This window comes from Mastigoproctus giganteus, chromosome 3, assembly GCF_048544385.1.
Source record: "Mastigoproctus giganteus isolate SK-2022 chromosome 3, ASM4854438v1, whole genome shotgun sequence".
NCBI lineage: Eukaryota > Metazoa > Arthropoda > Arachnida > Uropygi > Thelyphonidae > Mastigoproctus > Mastigoproctus giganteus.
Window position 1 is genome coordinate 67,222,374 of NC_143577.1, and position 18,795 is coordinate 67,241,168.

At 37.4% G+C, this 18,795-nt stretch overlaps 1 protein-coding gene across 1 annotated transcript in view; it reads right to left on the reverse strand.

The window, feature by feature from the left end:
• LOC150088059 (centrosomal protein of 135 kDa-like) overlaps window positions 1–18,795 on the reverse strand; it is a 507,662-nt gene that overhangs the window by 160,069 nt on the left and 328,798 nt on the right. The window contains exon 16 of the mRNA XM_090369998.1: window positions 13,178–13,293. Within this exon, the coding sequence (XP_090226124.1) occupies window positions 13,178–13,293 (116 nt within the window). The remainder of the gene's footprint in view (window positions 1–13,177; window positions 13,294–18,795) is intronic.

Below are 18,795 nucleotides of genomic sequence, written 5' to 3' on the forward strand. Positions count from 1 at the left end.
ATGCATGGGTAGGGTGGCTTTATTGATGCCCTTAAATGCACTGCTTGTGTACCATTCTGGATTTCCAGAATGGTACACAAGCAGTGGTTTTAATCTATAATATCCTGCTGAATTAGCCCTAAGCAAGAGCGTGGCCTATCTTTTGATGCCTTGAAACCTGGCATTGTACTTTCTTCTTTGGCAATGTATGTTTGACCCAGCATTTTTTTCCAATGCAGAGCAATCTCGTTAACGTTAAAAATTTGCTGTGTTGAATAGCCACCTTCATTTTTTCAACATATCGCAAAATTTCTCTGCAGCTGCAGAATCGGCACTGGTCACTTCACTGCATACTTTCACGTGGAAACCAGCGTGATGCTCGAACCTATTAAACCACCCACTGCTTGCCACGAACTTGAGTTGGGATTCACTGTACTTATCCTTATTATCTTTCTAAATACTTGTTGCTTTTGCTTGAATGGTCATTAGACTCAGGGGCACTCGCTTCTGAATCTGATTTTCGATCCATATTATTAACAGGTGTTCCATCTTCGATATAGCACCTGAATGCTGTTTTCTGATCACTGTTGATCTTAAGTGCGTTGATCCTTTGACATGTTCCTTTATATGCGCACTGTCCTTTAAAATAGTATTCACTGTTGAAGCAGCAAGACCTAATTCCCTTGCAATAGATGACAAACTTTGTCCTGCTTCGTACTTCTTAATCAGTTTCATCTTCATTTCTAAATCAATTTTGTTTAATTTCCTGGCACTGCTAGCACTTGCACTTTTCGTTGGTTGCTTCCCTTCATCATTGTAATACGTAAACAGGAATGAAGAGAAGTTTCTGAAAATTTGTATTTTATATGATTGAAGATTTCAGTGAAGGGGAACAACATTTCACCATAATAGCGTAAAAACCCACACAACTGTAGTTATCGGTATTATTGCAAATGCAATAAGATTTACATCGTTCATACTAAATATTTAAGTTACATTGTTCATACTAAATATTTCAGACTGAAGTATGATGCTAATGTCACTAACATTGATTTGGTAGAATGAGTAGCGGGCGTGAGCATAAAACGTTACATCATTCATAACTTTGGTTCTAGCTGTTCAATTTTAAAAAACGGTTCTAATTTTCGTCAAAGATGTTTTCACAAAAAAATATATTTCGTGCATATAGGGTACAAATGCATTTTTTTTTCTCCTCACCACGAAGGTGCTTCCTTCTGTAAATATCAATGAAGAGTACTTTTTCAATTCATCTGCAACATCAGCAGGATTATCTATCTTTTTCCCACATTTATTACGCAAGGGTCTGATCTGATTTTCTCTTTTCTTCTTAATATTCATGTATGTGAAAAACTCCTTGTCCTTGTCAAGGGCAAATTGCTAGCCAAGAGAATAAAGTCCTCTTTATTCTCTTGGCTAGAGATTGCTCATAGTCTGCCTTCACCAGCCTAACCTTTACTTAAAATTTCTAAACAAGTTCAGGAAAGACACTATTTGAAAATAGCAAATAGACACTGTTGAAAAGGTATTAGAATTATGTATTGTCTATGATTCCAATAATAGTGGAGCAAATCTAATCTTTAGTGGAGAAGCAGAAATAAACTCCAATAGTTCTTCAATGGAAGATGTTAGGAACATTTTGAATAGATCTTCAAACGGTGTTATTCATTATGCAATATGGCTCATAATTACACAAAGGGTTGATATGTCTAATTTTATTTATTCTTTTGTACATATGATTTTTAAATACTTACTCTATTAATTATTTCTGCTTAAAAAATTGATATTACAACTTCTTAACTAAAGTTTAATTTTTTTTATAAGAAGTATAAAGAATTAGGCTGAACTCTGAAAAACACCTGACACACAGCAGCTTCCAGACAGAAAAACTTGGCATTGAAGAAGCTAATCATAACACTGAAAAACAAGTTAATGCATATGCAATACATTATATTTCAGGTCCATTAAATTTGTTTTCTTAAATTGAATTTTTGTTCTTTTTCTGTAATAAAAGAAGTGAAAAGTAAATATAGTTATCTCTTGTTGTTGTTGTGATTGGGTTTAAAGACACAAGGGCAACTGAGGCCAAATTGTGTCTATTCATCGTTTAATTGCATGACCCTATCTTTATGATTGTTAAATTATATACTTTTGTATAGGCCAATACATTTTAAGTATATTAAAAGTTCTTCAATATTTGCATTGTTTCCTAGAATATGGGATAAATCAGGTGATACATTAAGCCTGGAAACTGATTGAAACGTGTTTGACCGGATGGTTGAATGCAAGGGACAATCAAGCAGAAAATGGCGGACCGTAAGCCGACTGTTACAGGATGAACACTGAGGTGGGATTTCTCCCAGTAGCAAGTATAGATGGGTATGATGCGTATGTCCAATTCTTAGCCTTGCCAACACCACTTCCTCACGTCTGTTTGGTCTGAAGCAGGAGAGCCACAGCTTTGGTTCTTGTTTTATTTGGTAAAGTTTGCTGTTAGTATTCCTTTTCCATATCTGTGACCAGTTGTTGTAACATGCTTTATGAATAACAGTAATGTATTTACTGAGGATGTTGTGAGAGAGTGGGTTGAGGATGTTTAGCGGCAAAGTCTGCACTTTCATTTCCCGGAATGCCAGAATGGCCAGGGATCCAGCAAAATGTGATTGACTGATTGGACACACTACAGGAAAATAGTTGGGAATGAATTTCTTTCAATGTAGGATGAGGAGAGGAGAAATTCTTCCTTATGGCATTGATAGCACTGAGGGAATCCGTGTAGATTATTGCGGGTGAGATGCAAAGTTCAATAATCTTACTAAGTGCTAACTTGATGGCATAAAGTTCAGTAGTGAAGACACTGCATGATAAAGGTAGTGTGGCTGAAATTGTACATGTAGGAAAAACAGCTGCAGCACCTACCTTACTATCAGTTTTCGACCCATCGGTATATATTTTACATGCATCGGAGTTATGGGTAGCATGGGCTGAGTGCAACTGTCTCATGTTTTTGGGAGGTATGACATTCTTCCCCCACTGGAGAAAATATGTATCATGTGAGGCACAAACATACGTCCAGGGTGGAACAGGTGCAGTTGTGTTCTGAAAAATATCAGCTAAATCAATATTCCAACTGTGAATAAGATCTTTGATCCTGAGTGAAGCAGGACGATTTTCATGTGGTTTATTCTCATAAAAAGAATCCCACCGAGTGTGATAAAGATACTCCCAACTGGGGTGCGATGGAAGACTCTGGATCTTAGAAGCATAGAAAAGCAATAATGTTTTCCTACGAAGATGTAATGGCGGCTCGTGGGCTTCAACATAAAGACTTTGCATGGGAGAAGTCCTGAATGCGCCCAGAGCAGTCCTCAGGGCACTGTGCTGGATGACATTTAGCCGATCTAATGTGCTTTTCCTAGCTGAGTCATATACGGGAGAACCATAATCTAAGCGTGAACGGATCAGAGATTTGTAGAGGTGAAGTAAGGAGTACCGATCAGCTCCCCATGACATGGATGAGACTGATCGAAGCATGTTTAACTGTTTTAGACAAGTAGTTCGTAGATATGTGATATGTGCTTGGAAGTTAAGCTTACTATCTAATATCAGACCGAGAAATCTGATGCTGTTTACAACTGGTATTGGACAATTGTTTAGCCGTAATTCAGGATGGTGGTGGACAGCACGTTTCTTACAAAAGTGAGTGGTGGTAGACTTTTGTTCAGCTAGTCGATATCCGTTGCGTGACATCCAGGATTCAATTCTGTTAATGGCAAGTTGGAGTTGACGCTCAATGGTGTTCATGCTTTGAGATTGGCAGGAGATTGCTAGGTCATCCGCGTACATATAAGCCTCCACAGTTTTGGGGATGTCTTTAGTTATGCTGTTGACTCGAATTGCAAATAATGTTGCGCTGAGTATAGATCCCTGTGGTACTCCTTCTTCCTGAATATGGGGTGTAGACAGTACGTTCTGATAACGGACCTGAAAAGAGCGGTGGCGCAGGAAATTCTGAATTATCTGAGGGAGATGACCCCTTAGTCCTAGGTGATAAAGGTCCATAATAATACCATGTCGCCAGGTAGTATCAAATGCCTTTTCAATATCTAAATTGACCATGACTAGATGTTGCTTCATGACAAAGGCATTCCGAATATTCGATTCAGCTTTGATAAGTACATCAAGAGTGGATCTGTTCTTACGAAAGCCGCTCTGATGATCTGTTAAAAGGTTCTCTGCTTCTAAGATCCAGGTAAGCCTCGTATGTATCATTCTCTCAAAAATTTTCCCCATGCAGCTTGTGAGAGATATTGGCCTATAATTGTTAACCAAAGAAGGGTCTTTGCCTGGTTTTGGTATGGCAAGTATGTGAGAGTGACGCCACGAAAGTGGGTAATCATTTTCTGAGAAGATTCGATTATAGAAGATCAATAGGGTACGTAAGTCCTCTTCAAGTAAATGTTTTAGCATGATGTAATGTACGTCGTCTGGGCCGACAGCACTATTTGAAGATTTATTTAAGGATTCTTTGAGTTCTGTTATATTAAATGGTTGATTGTATGGAAGTGAGAGCCGTGTGGAAAAGTTAATTTTGCGGCGTTCTGCATCTGCCTTGATGCGCTGAAAGGAGATGGAGTAGGAAGCAGAAGCAGATATTGAAGAAAATGATTCTGCTAGCGCATTGGCGATTTCCTTAGGTGCCGAGAGATCTTTTCCATTCCAACAGAGTATTGGAGAGGGTGGTCGAGTGAATTTTCCATTTAGCGCTTTAATTCTTCTCCAAATGAATCGTGGGTCAGTGTCTTTGGTGATAGTTGAGGCAAATGAGATCCAGGAGTCACGCTTGGCTTTTCTCCTAATCTGCCTTGCTTTGGCTTTAAGTCTTTTGTATTCTATCAGATTACTGGTTGTAGGAAACTTACGGAATTTGTTCCAAGCACGGTTTTTCTCACGCTTGGCATTAGAACAATCTGTGTTCCACCAGTTGTTATGGTGGGAGCACTTGTGGAGTCGTGACTTCGGAATTGAATTTTTTGCTGCATTTAGTATCTGATTGGTAATGTAGTTAGTTACGTCTTCAATTGGATGTTGCTGAACATAACTCCTGTCTAACTGGACCTGGGTACAGTAGCTCTCCCAGTTTGCCTTCTTGAACTTCCAGGTGGATCGGTGTTCTAGATTTGCAGTTACTCGTGTTTGTAATGAGCAAAGGATTGGGAAGTGATCACTGTTTAGAGGATAGTTTAGCACTGACCATGTCATACTTGGGAAAATTGCTGGTGAGCAGATTGACAAGTCTATTGCAGAAGTAGATCCTGTAGATAGGTGAATATAAGTGGGAGATCCAGAATTTAGTATAGTTAGGTTGTTATTATTCATGAATGTTTCTATTAATTTGCCTCTTGTGTCAATCGCAGGCGACCCCCATAATGGATGGTGGCCATTGAAATCACCAAAAAGGCAGATTGGAGATGGTAGTTGCATAACCAAATTATCAAGTTCTGTATTTGACAATGGTTGAGAAGGGGATATATATATAGAAGTTAGGGTAATTGATATACCGATTGAAATACGTGCTGCCACAGCTTCTAGACTAGTTTGTAATTGAATTTGCCTGGACGGTATGTTTGATTTTATAAGCACAGCTACTCCTCCGCGAGCAGGAGACTCCGAAATCCTGTCTTTTCTATATATTGTATAGTTTGTAAATTTTGGTGAAGCTTGAGATGATAAGAAAGTTTCTTGTAGACATACTCCTATCGGATTATATTTAATCAGTAAATCTTTTATGTCGTCAGAATTGCTTCTTAGTCCTCTGCAGTTCCACTGTATGATATTAGACATTATTTGATTTTAGTTGTGCTCGATTGGTCTGACTGTTTTTTAGAAGTGGAGCATTTCGGTCTGTCTTGTTTTATTTTATCTTTTTTCGGAAAATAGGGGCGTACTGAATCCATGGTGTCATTTGCATGGAGTTCCAAAATGGGTTCCCCATTATCTAAACGCTCATCTACTTCCATACTGTTGGTAGGAGTTTCCATTTGTTTTGAACCTGTGTCAGATTTCCTTTGCTCTGTGTCATATGGGACCGATGGAGTATCACTAGGGATACTGATTGGGGTATTTGTAGCTTCGCTAGTTTTATTTTGAGGATTTTCTTTTTTTGAATTTGAAAGGGTAGATTTAAGCCAATTAGCCATTGAGGTATTAGGCGGGATTGATACATCTGTTTGTGCTCCAGTAGATACATAGTTTCTAGTGCGAACAGCGTAGGATCGACTGCTAGGCATGTTCAACATTACTTGCCTACGTGCTTCAGGAAACGTAACTTTATTTTCTACTTTATATTTTTGAATTTTTTTCCCTGTAATCCATAATTCGCAAGATTTGGAAAAGGCAGGGTGACTTCCCTTGCAGTTTGGACACGCAGGGGTTGCCACTGAGCAATCAGCTTGAGCATGGTCTTTAGATCCGCATATGGGACAGATGGAGTCACCTCTACATGCCTGCTGTGAATGACCATATTTCTGGCATTTGAAGCAACGAACGGGATTCGGAATATAGGTCTAATACGGCAATTCAAATAGCCAGCTTTGATTGAGGATGGTAAGTCTGGAGTACTGAATGTTAAAATGATGGTTCTAGTTGGAGTTAGATTCCCATCTTTTTTAGTCATGATTCTTTTTACACTTGTTACCTTTTGACTACTAAGTTCTTGGAGTAGTTCTTCTTCGGAGACTGAAGTTAGGTCCCACTCACTGATCACACCTCTTGATGAATTTAAGGTTCTGTGGGGAGTAACGGATACTGTTAGCCCCCCAAAAGACGTTGTATTTAACAGCCGCTCAGAATGTTTTGAGGTGGCTGTTTCGATCAGGAGGTCTCCGGATTGTAGTCGCTTCACCATTTTTGGTGACCCTGCAATAGACTCTAAACACTTCTGTATCAAGAATGGTGATAACTTGCCTACAGGTTGGGCAGATAACGAATGTACCACCAAGAAATTCGGTATCTCATTTGGACATTTTGCTTCTGTTCGAAGCCTTTTTGGGTGAACAGAGTCATGGTCAATATCGGGAGTCTCTTGTCTTGAGCTCAATGGCTCTAAAGGGGGATAATTATTTGTATCCATGTTAGCTCCTTTTGGCCCTGGGGGTTTACCTTTACCACCCAGGTTACCGGCCCCGCCACGGGGAGGCAGGAGCAGTGCCGCTTGTGGCCAAGCGTATAGGTTAATATAGTTAGTAGGAGTACTAAATTAAAGAAAAAGGTTCTTTCCTTCTTCTGGGCTCACCTCTTAGTACTTTTAAGAAAATGAAGCTACTTAACGAAAAGGTTTAATAAGTAAGGGAGAAAGCAAAATAGAACCTAGTCGCTTACCAAAAAACGCTCTTTAAACGCACGAGAATCGCTTGGCACCCGGGGCCAGTTATCTCTTCATCAATTAATTAATAAGATTATAGTTTTACAGAACACTATAGTTTTAAGTTCTTAAACTTAGCCATTCAATTTAACTACAACTGTATAATATTTATTACTCTTCTCCCATAAGTCTTTTAAGTCTCTTTTCTCTATATATACATATATTATCACTTTATAAGCGACACCACGCTCACGAGCCTTACATACCAATACATGCAAAGCATTCACAGAATGCCTAAAGTTAACAATACTGCATTAAAACATTTAATCTATGAATTTCTTTTTTTACATACAAATTGTATGCAAAAAAAAGAAATAATAATTTCCAGATTTCTATTTGTCCAATTTTAATGAAATTTGAAATGGCTTGACAAATATTTTTAGAAGGCCCAAATATAAAATTTCATGAAAATCTGCCCACTGGGAATTCCTCTGTTACAAATGGATAGTCTTTGGAAACAAACAACAGAGAAGCAGAAAGGCACAAAAAAAAATTACTTTCTAAGTAAATGTAATTTGCTCTCTTTCACAGGTAAAAAGAGAATAACCGATAACCTTACATACTTTTTTTTTGTCACAAACTCATATATCCTTTTATCATAGTCAATTTGTTTTAAAATGTCTGCTCCTATATTCAAGACTGCTAAATCATCCAAGTAGTCTTGCAACACTTACATTTGTTAAGGGAAACTTAACAGAAATTCCAAAACCAGCACTGTTAGTCAATCATTCTTTAACAAAGTGAACACAGCTGGTTGCACTTCAAGAAAATGGCAGCCACACAAATTACAAAATTTGATGTGCTGAAGTTTACTAAATATCATAAATGTAAAATATGTATTTTATTATTTGAATCTATGCTCTATTTTACCAGCTACATGAAACGCAAAATTTCATTTATCCATCACTCAAAAATTAATTTATTTATTATTAAACAAAATTCATTCTTTCTTCATTTGTTTTAAATCATTAAAACAAGTTATATATATATAATTGCTCCAATGAATACCAAAACTGAATAGCATGTCTTGATACAAAAAATAATAATAATAATTAATTTGAAAAAAAAAAAGAAAGGTTTAAAAACTATATAAAAACAGATAACAGACAGTGGCACACACTTCAGTAGTTTCAAATATATGTCACTATTATATTTATTTCAACAGACATATTCTGTTGAAAACCTAAATAAATTCGGTCAGGTACTGAGTTTTGAAGAAAATATATGAGAACGCTACCTCCTTTATTATACTAGACAAAGACAATAACAAATTTAAATTTGAGAAAGGAGTTCAATAAAGAGACACAATATCTCCGAAGGGTGAAGGGTCCATAGTCACAAATGGTCGTTAGTGTAATATCTCAAATAGAGCTTTATGGTAACTAAAAAAAGGTTTCTAGTACCCCAGCTTGGCCTAAAACTGAGGAACTAACGAAAACGTTGTCTATTTGAGTCTTTCCAATTGTTGTGAATGACAAGGGTGGGAGAAGCGACTCTAACTTCTTCCTGGAGGAGCAATTAAGGTCTTGGGGGAGATGCAACTGGCAGGTGAGGGCCATGCAAGACTCCACACAGGTGTATCCCCACCACCACCGCCTCAACACTGGCTCTCTGAGTACCTCCTTGCCGGGACAACTCCAGCTTTGAAAATTGTTAAAAAATACTTCCTGTCACAAAATTTATAAATGACCTTTATAGAATTATTAACTAGCTATTTAGCAACCTTTTTGTCACCAAAAGGAGAGTTACTTAGTACAAAAAAGATGTGCTATCGAAGTTCAATAAAAAATTGGTTTTTAATTTTAACACAAAAAGTAAATGATAGATTTCAATCGGAACAGTTTTCCCTTGATAAGCATTGAATAACACATAGCTAATCTGATTTTTAGGTTTTTAGCTCCATTCATCATCAGTGATTATCAATCCACTGCAGGATGAAGGCCTCTCCAGCAACTTTCCAGTTCCTTCTGTTTTGTGCAATGGCCATCCATTTACTACCCACAAACTCATAAATTTCATCTTTCCATCTCCGTCGTTGTCTTCCAGGTTTCCTTCTAACTCCTCTTGGGTACCATTCTGTTATTTTCTTAATCAATCTGTTATTATATCTTCGAGCTATGTGTCCTGCCCAAGACCATTTTAGTTCTTTAGTTTTTATAAGAATGTCCTTTATGCTGCTGCCTAATCCATGTGTTTCCCTTCTTATCTAACAGACTGATTCCCAATATAATTCGTTCCATTCTTTGCTGTGTCATTCTCAGCTTCTCTTCCATTCTTTTGGTGAGTGCCCAAGTTTCACTTTCATAAGTCGTGGTGGAGAGTATACACTGGTTCATTATTTTACGTTTCACACAAATTGGGATATTGCTCCTCAATATGTGACTATATTTCCTGAATGCTATCCATCCAAAATTTATTCTTCTCTTCACTTCCAGCCATTTATCATTATCACAGCCAATGACTTGTCCCAGATAAGTATATGACTCCATCTTTTCAATTACTGCTCCTTCAATCATACTTGTTCAATCATACATGTGGCATACTTGTTCATCATTACTTTTGTCTTAGTCATATTCATCTTTAATCCAAAATCCTTACTAACTCTGCATAACTGACTAAGATTTTCCTCTAATTCTTTGAGATCGTGGCTTATGACCACAATGTCATCTGCAAATCGTAAATGGTTTAGGTATTCTCCATTCACATTGACTCCTTTCTGTGACCAGTCTAATCTTCTGAAAGCTTCCTCAAGGGCAGCTGTAAACAACTTCGGAGATATTGTGTCTCCTTATTGAACTGATTTCTGAAATTTAAATTTGCTGTCTTTGTCTAGTCTAATAAAGGAGGTAGCATTCCTCATATATTTTCTTCAAAATCATAATATACGAGGTATCTATGCCTTGTCTTTCCAGTGCCTGAAACATTGCCTTATGCTGAATGGAGTCAAATGCCTTTTCATCATTCACAAATGCCAGGCATAATGGTGTTTTATATTCATTTGCTTTCTCCATTAGCTGTGATATTACGTGAAGGTGATCCATAGTTGAAAATCCTGTCCTAAAGCCAGCTTGCTCTTTCGGTTCATTCTCATCAAGTATTCTTTCTAATTTGTTAGGAATGACCCTTGTGAACAACTTGTAAATGTGCGTTAACAAGCTAATTGTTCTACAGTTTCCAATTTCTGATTTATCTCCTTTCTTATGCACAAAACTATGATTGCATTATTCCACTCCTTAGGCATCACACCTTTTCTAATGCATTTTGTGAAGAGTCTTACCAGTTTTTGTGTCATGTCCCTTCCTTCCAATTTTAACAGCTCTACAGTAACTTCATCTTCTCCCTGGGGGTTTCTGATTCTTCATTTTCTTCAACGCCTGTTCTACCTCATCAGGAAGAATATCGGGTATGTCGTATGTGTTGCTAATTTGCGATCCATCTTCCCCACTGCTGGAATAATTCCCTCACTCCTTGTATAATTCTCTAAAGTAGTCTTCTGCTATTTGAATTGTGCCTTCTCTGCTATTTAGAAGTACATCATTGGTATTCTTCAGTTTAAGTATCATTTTTCTTTCTGTATTGCTGCTGATTTAAGTCCTTTCTTTTCCCTTAATGCTCGTTCTACTTTTCTTATGTTAAATCTTCTTATATCTTCTCTGAGTCTCTTTCTAATCGCTTTACATAACTCAGCATACTCAATTTTCTCCTTGTCAGTGTTTATCTTGCTCTTCATTTGTTGTCGTCGGTGCATCATGACAAGTGTTTCTTAACTAATTTTTTCTTCTTTGGATTTCTTTTTCCCTATAGGTTTCTTGGGCTTTATCACTTTCAGAAAGTTGTAATATTCCTCGTTGATATTTTGGTCCTGAGCAGTCTGCAGAAGCTCAAACTTGTTCTTAAGTTCCAGTACATATTGCTTTTTCTCCTCTTCTGTTATCTCAAAGATTTTCGTATTATTTACTCGAGTCAGTTTTTTCCTTTTTTTTCTTACATCAAATGTGCATCTTACCATTCTGTGATCACTTCCAACATTCATCTTGTTCAGGACTGTAACATCATTCACGATATATCTTCTGTTAGTGAGGATGAAGTCGATTTCATTAGTTGTTAATCCATTTGGGCTCTTCCATGTCCACTTTCTGTTCAGCCTTTTCTTGAAAAAAGTGTGCATTACTGATAATCCTCGAGATTCTGCAAATTCCACAAGTCTTTCACCTCTTTCATTTCTTTCACCAATTCCAAAATTTCCTATAGTTCCCCTTTCTGCACTGTTTTGTCTTTTTCCAACCTTAGCATTGAAGTCCCCCATAATGATAGTGTAGTGGGTTTTCTGCTCGTCTAGAAGACTCAATTGCGGTGTACATTTCTTCAACCTCTTCATCATCACAGCTCGATGTTGGTGTATAAATCATTATAATCTTTAACTTATACCTCTTAGAAATCCTGAGTAATAGTCTTGACACCCTTGGTGATGTACTTCTGAATTCCAAAATGTTGTTTTTTATATCTTTATGGACCAGAAAGCCAACTCCCCCTTTGCTCCTTTCACTGTTTCCATTGGTGTATAGCAGATTTCCACTTGATAAACTTATAAGTGACTAATTTCTTCTTGTTTCAGCCAAACCAATAATAATCCAATTCACATTTTCTAATTCCTTTTCCAGCTCTAATATCCTGTCTTCACCGATGAGTGATCTTACGTTGTAACAGGCCAAGTTCAGTTCACTGCCACCTAAATGACATAACAAGGCTTACCATAGAGAAGGTGTGCATGAGTGGATTTTAGTGAGGCAGGCCAACTGGACTTCTCCTAAATCTTCTGAAATAGAAAGATATTGGATCCATCAGTGTTTTAGACTGAGTGTCTGATAACACACAGAATGCCTGTTCCCCTCTAAGCCTCTTAGCTCCATTGGCAATGGAAACAGGGGGACACAAAAATTACTCACATTTTCCTGTCTGGCGCTGCCATTTTTAATTTTAAAAATATTTTAAACCTACTCATTGAGCTCCTTCCAGTGGTGTATAATAAGCTACAGGTTGTCGACAACATTATGCCCCCCCCCCCAAATTTCTCAGACAAATTTTTGTAAACAGCGATCCATATGCCGTTATGTTGGCCCACATGATGTACAAACCCATGCAAAATTTCAAGTCAATAGTTTGAGTGGTTCCAGAGATACAATGCTGCGACAGACAGGCAGACAGACAGATAGAAAACTGAGTGACATTATAAGGATCCTTCATTAGACTGTGGACCCTAAAAACATATATATAGGTTTGCTATATATAATTATCATTAGCCAGGTGGGAAGGAGCAGCAGTGCGTAGCACACGCTTCTTGATTAGACCGGGGTTCGAGCCCGTCACCACCAAATACGGAGGATGCAGAAAGGTCAGGGAATGACCACTGCATATTCCCAGAGCAATATGGCCTTAGTTGCTAATGCTCCTAAAGACCAAATAACAAACAAACAATTATCATTAAGCCTGCCTGTAACAAATGTACATTTACATGTGTACTTCACAAAAGGGTTAATAAAAATAATCTAGTCTTTTCATGTTTTAAAATGAATTATATGCATAGCAAAACAATTCAGGTAAAGAGTAAGCTCATGTAATCTGTACTATTATTTAGCTGTACTATTATTTAGAAACCTGGTTCATAGATTGTTAATTTTTCAATGATAATTATATGATATGACATAACATGATTTTATGATAAAAATATATTATATAATTTCTAAGATCTTTTCTTACCTACTGTATTCTCTAAAAGCTGTATTCTCTCTTCTGAAGCTTGTAATTCTTCATCTTTCTGGATGATACGCTGTCTTAGTTGTTCTATAGACTGTTCACCTTGGCCAGCCACCCTCCTAAAATATTTATAATTTCCTAATTGAATATATTTCAACAGTGTGCAAACTGGATTATTCACATAATCTACCCAAAATGCTGGAATAAAGATGCAAAATAAATTAAAACACAGTCTGTAAAAACTACACCTCTTTCTCTCTCTCTCTCTCTCTCTGCCTCCAAACTCCCTCCTTACGATTAAACAATTTACATCAGTGATATCCACTGTGAGCTCTTCACCCAAATTCAAGTTTTTTAGAAAAGTGAGAAATCAAATCCGGTTAAGATTTATGAAAAGTTAAGGAGTTTTTCTTTTCAGAACTATTCTAACTTCCTTAGGTTACAAACATAGGCTGGAAATTAAAAGGTGAAATTGTTCTCCTATGTTCATCATCATCATCATCAGCCATTTTCAATCCACTGCAGGATGAAGGCCTCTCCAGCAACTTTCCAGTTCCTTCTGTTTTGAGCACTGGCCATCCATTTACTACTCAAAAACTCATGAATTTCATCTATCCATCTCCGCCTTTGTCTTCCAGGTTTTCTTCTAGCTCCTCTTGGATACCATTCTGTTATTTTCTTAGTCCATCTGTCATCATGTCTTCGAGCTATGTGTCCTGCCCAAGACAATTTTAGTTCTTTAGTTTTGATAAGAATGTCCTTTACTTGAGTTTGCTGCCTAATCCATGTGTTTCTCTTCTTATCTAACAGTCTGATTCCCAATATAATTCGTTCCATTCTTCGCTGTGTAGTTCTTAGCTTCTCTTCCATTCTTTTGGTGAGTGCCCAAGTTTCACTTCCATAAGTCATGGTGGGGAGTATACATTGATTCATTATTTTACGTTTCAGACAAACTGGGATATTGCTCTTCAGTATGTGACTATATTTCCTGAATGCTATCCATCCAAAATTTATTCTTCTCTTGACTTCCAGCCATTTATCATTATTACAGCTAATAACTTGTCCCAGATAAGTATATGACTCCACCTTTTCAATTACTGCTCCTTCAATCATTATTTCCCTTTCCGTGGCATACTTGTTCATCATTACTTTTGTTTTAGCCATATTCATCTTTAGTCCAAAATCCTTACTAACTGTGCATAACTGATTAAGATTTTCCTCTAATTCTTTGGGATCGTGGCTTATGGCCACAATGTCATCTGCAAATCGTAAATGGTTTAGGTACTCTCCGTTCACATTGACTCCTTTCTGCGACCAGTGTAATCTTCTGAAAGTTTCCTCAAGGGCAGCAGTAAACAGCTTTGGAGATATTGTGTCTCCTTGTCGAACTCCTTTCTCGATTTTAAATTTCCTACTGTCTTTGTCTAGTCTAATAAAGGATGTAGCACTCTCATATATTTTCTTCAAAATCATAATATATGGAGTATCTATGCCTTGTCTTTCCAGTGCCCGAAACATTGCCTTATGCTGTATGGAGTCAAATGCCTTTTCATAATCCACAAATGCCAGGCATAATGGTGTTTTATATTCATTTGCTTTCTCCATTAGCTGTGATATTACGTGAAGGTGATCCATAGTTGAGAATCCTGTCCTAAAGCCAGCTTGCTCTTTCGGTTGATTCTCATCAAATATTCTTTCTAATCTGTTAGTAATGACCCTTGTGAACAACTTGTAGATATGGGATAACAAGCTAATTGGTCTATAATTTCCAATTTCTGATTTATCTCCTTTCTTATGCAGCAAAACTATGATTGCATTATTCCACTGCTTAGGCATCACACCTTTTCTAATGCACTTTGTGAATAGCCTTGCCAGTTTTTGTGTTATGTCTCTTCCTCCCAATTTTAACAACTCTACAGTAACTTCATCTTCCCCCGGGGCTTTCCGATTCTTCATGTTCTTCAATGCATGTTCTACCTCATCAGGAAGAATATCGGGTATGTCGTATGTGTTGCTACTTTGCAATCCATGTTCCCCACTGCTGGTATCATTCCCTCGCTCCTTGTATAATTCTCTATAGTAGTCTTCTGCTATTTGAATTATGCCTTCTCTGCTGTTTATAAGTACACCATCGCTATTCTTCAGTTTCAGTATCATTTGTCTTTCTGTATTACTGCTCATGGCTGCTGATTTAAATCCTTTGTTTTCCCTTAATGCTTGTTCTACTTTTCTTGTGTTAAATCTTCTTATGTCCTCTCTGAGTCTCTTTCTAATGGCTTTGCATAACTCAGTATACTCAATTTTCTCCCTGTCAGTGTTTTTCTTGCTCTTCATTTGTCGTCTTTGGTTCATCATGACAAGTGTTTCTTGACTAATTTTTTCTTCTTTGGGTTTCTGTTTCCCTATAGGTTTCTTGGGCTTTATCACTTTCAGAAAGTTGTAATATTCCTCGTCGATATCTTGGTCCTGAGCAGTCTGCAGAAGCTCAAACTTGTTCTTAAGTTCCAGTACATACTGCTTTTTCTCCTCCTCTGTTATTTCAAAGACCTTTGTATTATTTGCTCGAGTCAGTTTTTTCCTTTCCTTTCCTACATCTATATCAAGTGTACATCTTACCATTCTGTGATCACTTCCAACATTTACCTTATTCAGGACGGTAACATCATTCACAATATATCTTCTGTTAGTGAGGATGAAGTCGATTTCATTAGTTGTTAATCCATTTGGACTCTTCCATGTCCACTTTCTGTTCACCCTTTTCTTGAAAAAAGTGTTCATTACTGACATTCCTTGAGATTCTGCAAATTCCACAAGTCTTTCACCTCTTTTATTTCTTTCACCAATTCCAAAATTTCCTATAGTTCCTCTTTCTGCGCTGTTTTGCCTTTTTCCAACCTTAGCATTGAAGTCCCCCATAATAATAGTGTAGTGGGTTTTCTGCTCATCTAGAAGACTCTCAATTTCAGTGTACATTTCTTCAACCTCTTCATCATCATGGCTCGATGTTGGTGCATAAATCATTATAATCTTTAGCTTGTACCTCTTAGAAATCTTGAGTATTAGTCTTGACACCCTTGGTGATGTACTTTTGAATTCCAAAATGTTGTTTTTAAAATCTTTATGGACCAGAAACCCAACTCCACCTTCACTCCTTTCACTGTTTCCATTAGTGTACAGCAGATTTCCACTTGATAAACTTATAAGTGATTCATTTCTTCTTCTTGTTTCAGCCAAACCGATGATATTCCAATTCACATTTTCTAATTCCTTTTCCAGCTCTAATATCCTGTCTTCACCGATGAGTGATCGTACGTTATAACAGGCCAAGTTCAATTTCCGTGCATGGCAGCCTGGTCTCCTATGTTAACATTAAATTATCTTTTACTTGGATTAAAGAAACTTGTGTACAGAAGAGTTTTAAAGTGTCAAACAAAACTTAAACTTTTTTTGTAAAAATTGTTGAAACAATATACTCTGGCTTATCTTCAAAAGTAAAAGATGAAAAGAAAATAGCTGTGATGCAGAACACTAAATTTCATTATTCACAAAACATTACTCTATAAAACATATTACACAGTAAATGCGCTTTACCTTTACTGAAGCATGTACTCCATTACACAGACAAACAGGCTGATCCTCTGGGTGGCAGTGATCAGAGGGTACTGATGTGGAATTTACTTAAAGATTTACATACTGCCAAGGGTAAAGGGAAAAGCTCTTCGTTTTGTAAGTTTTTTTTTTTTTTTTTTTCCTAGTTGTTGGCACATAGGCTTCTGTGGCCATAATGCACCTCCCAAGGTTTTTGCAGTACTTTGATCCAAGCCCGAGGCGGGAATCGAACCCGCGACCTTTGGGTTGCCAGGCAGGAACTTTACCCACCCGGCTAGCCCGGTCGGCTCCTTTTGTAAGTGTGACAAAAACAGTCTCAGACAGTTTTTAAATTCTATACAATGGGAACAACTGATGATGCTAGCAAAAGAAAATCTAAATGGGAATCATTCGGGGAAATAATCACACAAGCCACTGGGGATTTGATACCAACGAAAAAATACTGTTCAAGGCTTGGATGTCAGATGACATGATGAGACTTGCAGCAGAGAAGAAAAATGCATCAGAAGCATATACATTATAAGGCGATAAGAAATCACTAACAAAGAATGCAAATAACAGCAGCAAAGACTTCTGTGCAAATAATAACAATAGAAGAAAGGGGTTGAATCACATTAAACCATTTGATGTCAATGGTTTAACTGTTGATGACCATGCTCAGGTTGCTGACAAACCGAATAGGAAATTTGCTTCTACATTCACATCAGAAGAATTGTTCAGGGAAGGGGAAACTAGAAGTTTATCAAACTCTAATGGGGAGTTAAATGATTTAATGATAATGAAAGGAAACTGGAAGAGAAATTGTTGAAGATAAACATAAAAAATCAGCTGGGATGAATGGGATGTATCCAAATATATTAAGAGAGGCAGCAAAGGAGGTTAAGCAAGCCCTTACCCATAATTAGCATTAATATAGGCACATGATGCAAGAAAGCAAGCTTATATAGCATCAGCCAAAGGGAAAAAAAAAAAAAAAACCTTCCCATTTCACTGATCCATTCATTCCAAATGTTTGTCTAGTTCTGCCTTGAATTAATTTAAGCTATCAACTTCCACAACAACAGATGGAACTTTGTTCCAGCAAAAAAATACCTGCTGGCTAAAGGCAAACTTTCACAATCTATTCTACAACTATCTTTCCTCAGTGTGAATCTATGCCCCCTATGCAAGGCTCAAGGGATAGAATTTTTTTCAGCCTGGTCTGTACTTGTTAACAGGAGAGACTGCTTCTACAGGGATGGGATACACTTAAATAGAAAGGGTGTAAGAATATTTGCTGATGCTGTCGAGACAGTGTTAGGTGGGTCGGAAAACTGCTAGTTTGGGGGGATACAAGAACTAATGGCCACTGGCAGAGGTGAAAATGATTCTTGCACTGCTTCTACTGAAATGAGCAGCAGCCTGGAAAACAAGATGGATATTTCAGAGACTGCTGGGAGTCATCACGCAACTAGTAAACACATGGGTTGTGTTAGGGCAGCTAAGAATAAGAACAGGTGCATGTATACTTGCATGTACACTAATGCCAGGAGTTTGGTAAATAAATTTGATGAATTTGAGGTATTGCTCAGAAACACATAAAATCCAAGGAAGTGAAGCCAGTCGACATCGATGGATAGGGCAGTGTCGAGTCAGTTTGGTGTGACATAAGCATAGGGAAATCAAAATTGAGAGTAGGAGTGTGCTATAGGCCTAATGACTCTGATGAGTATAATAAGATACTGTACAGGGAAATGGAGTGGGCCAGTAAATCAGAGTCTTATAATGGGCGATTTTAATTTCCCAGATATTGACTGGAATTTGTGGGTTGGTCACTCACACACTAGCAAGGTTTTTGTGGATTTATTGGATGATTGTTTTCTACATCAGCATGTTCGGGAGGCAACTAGAGGGAGCAATACTCTTTATCTGATTATCAGTAGTGATTCTTCATGCATTAAGAATCTGCAGATAAAGGAACCACCAGGTGACAGTGATCACAGTGTGCTGAAGTGGGATTTACTAAAGGGTAA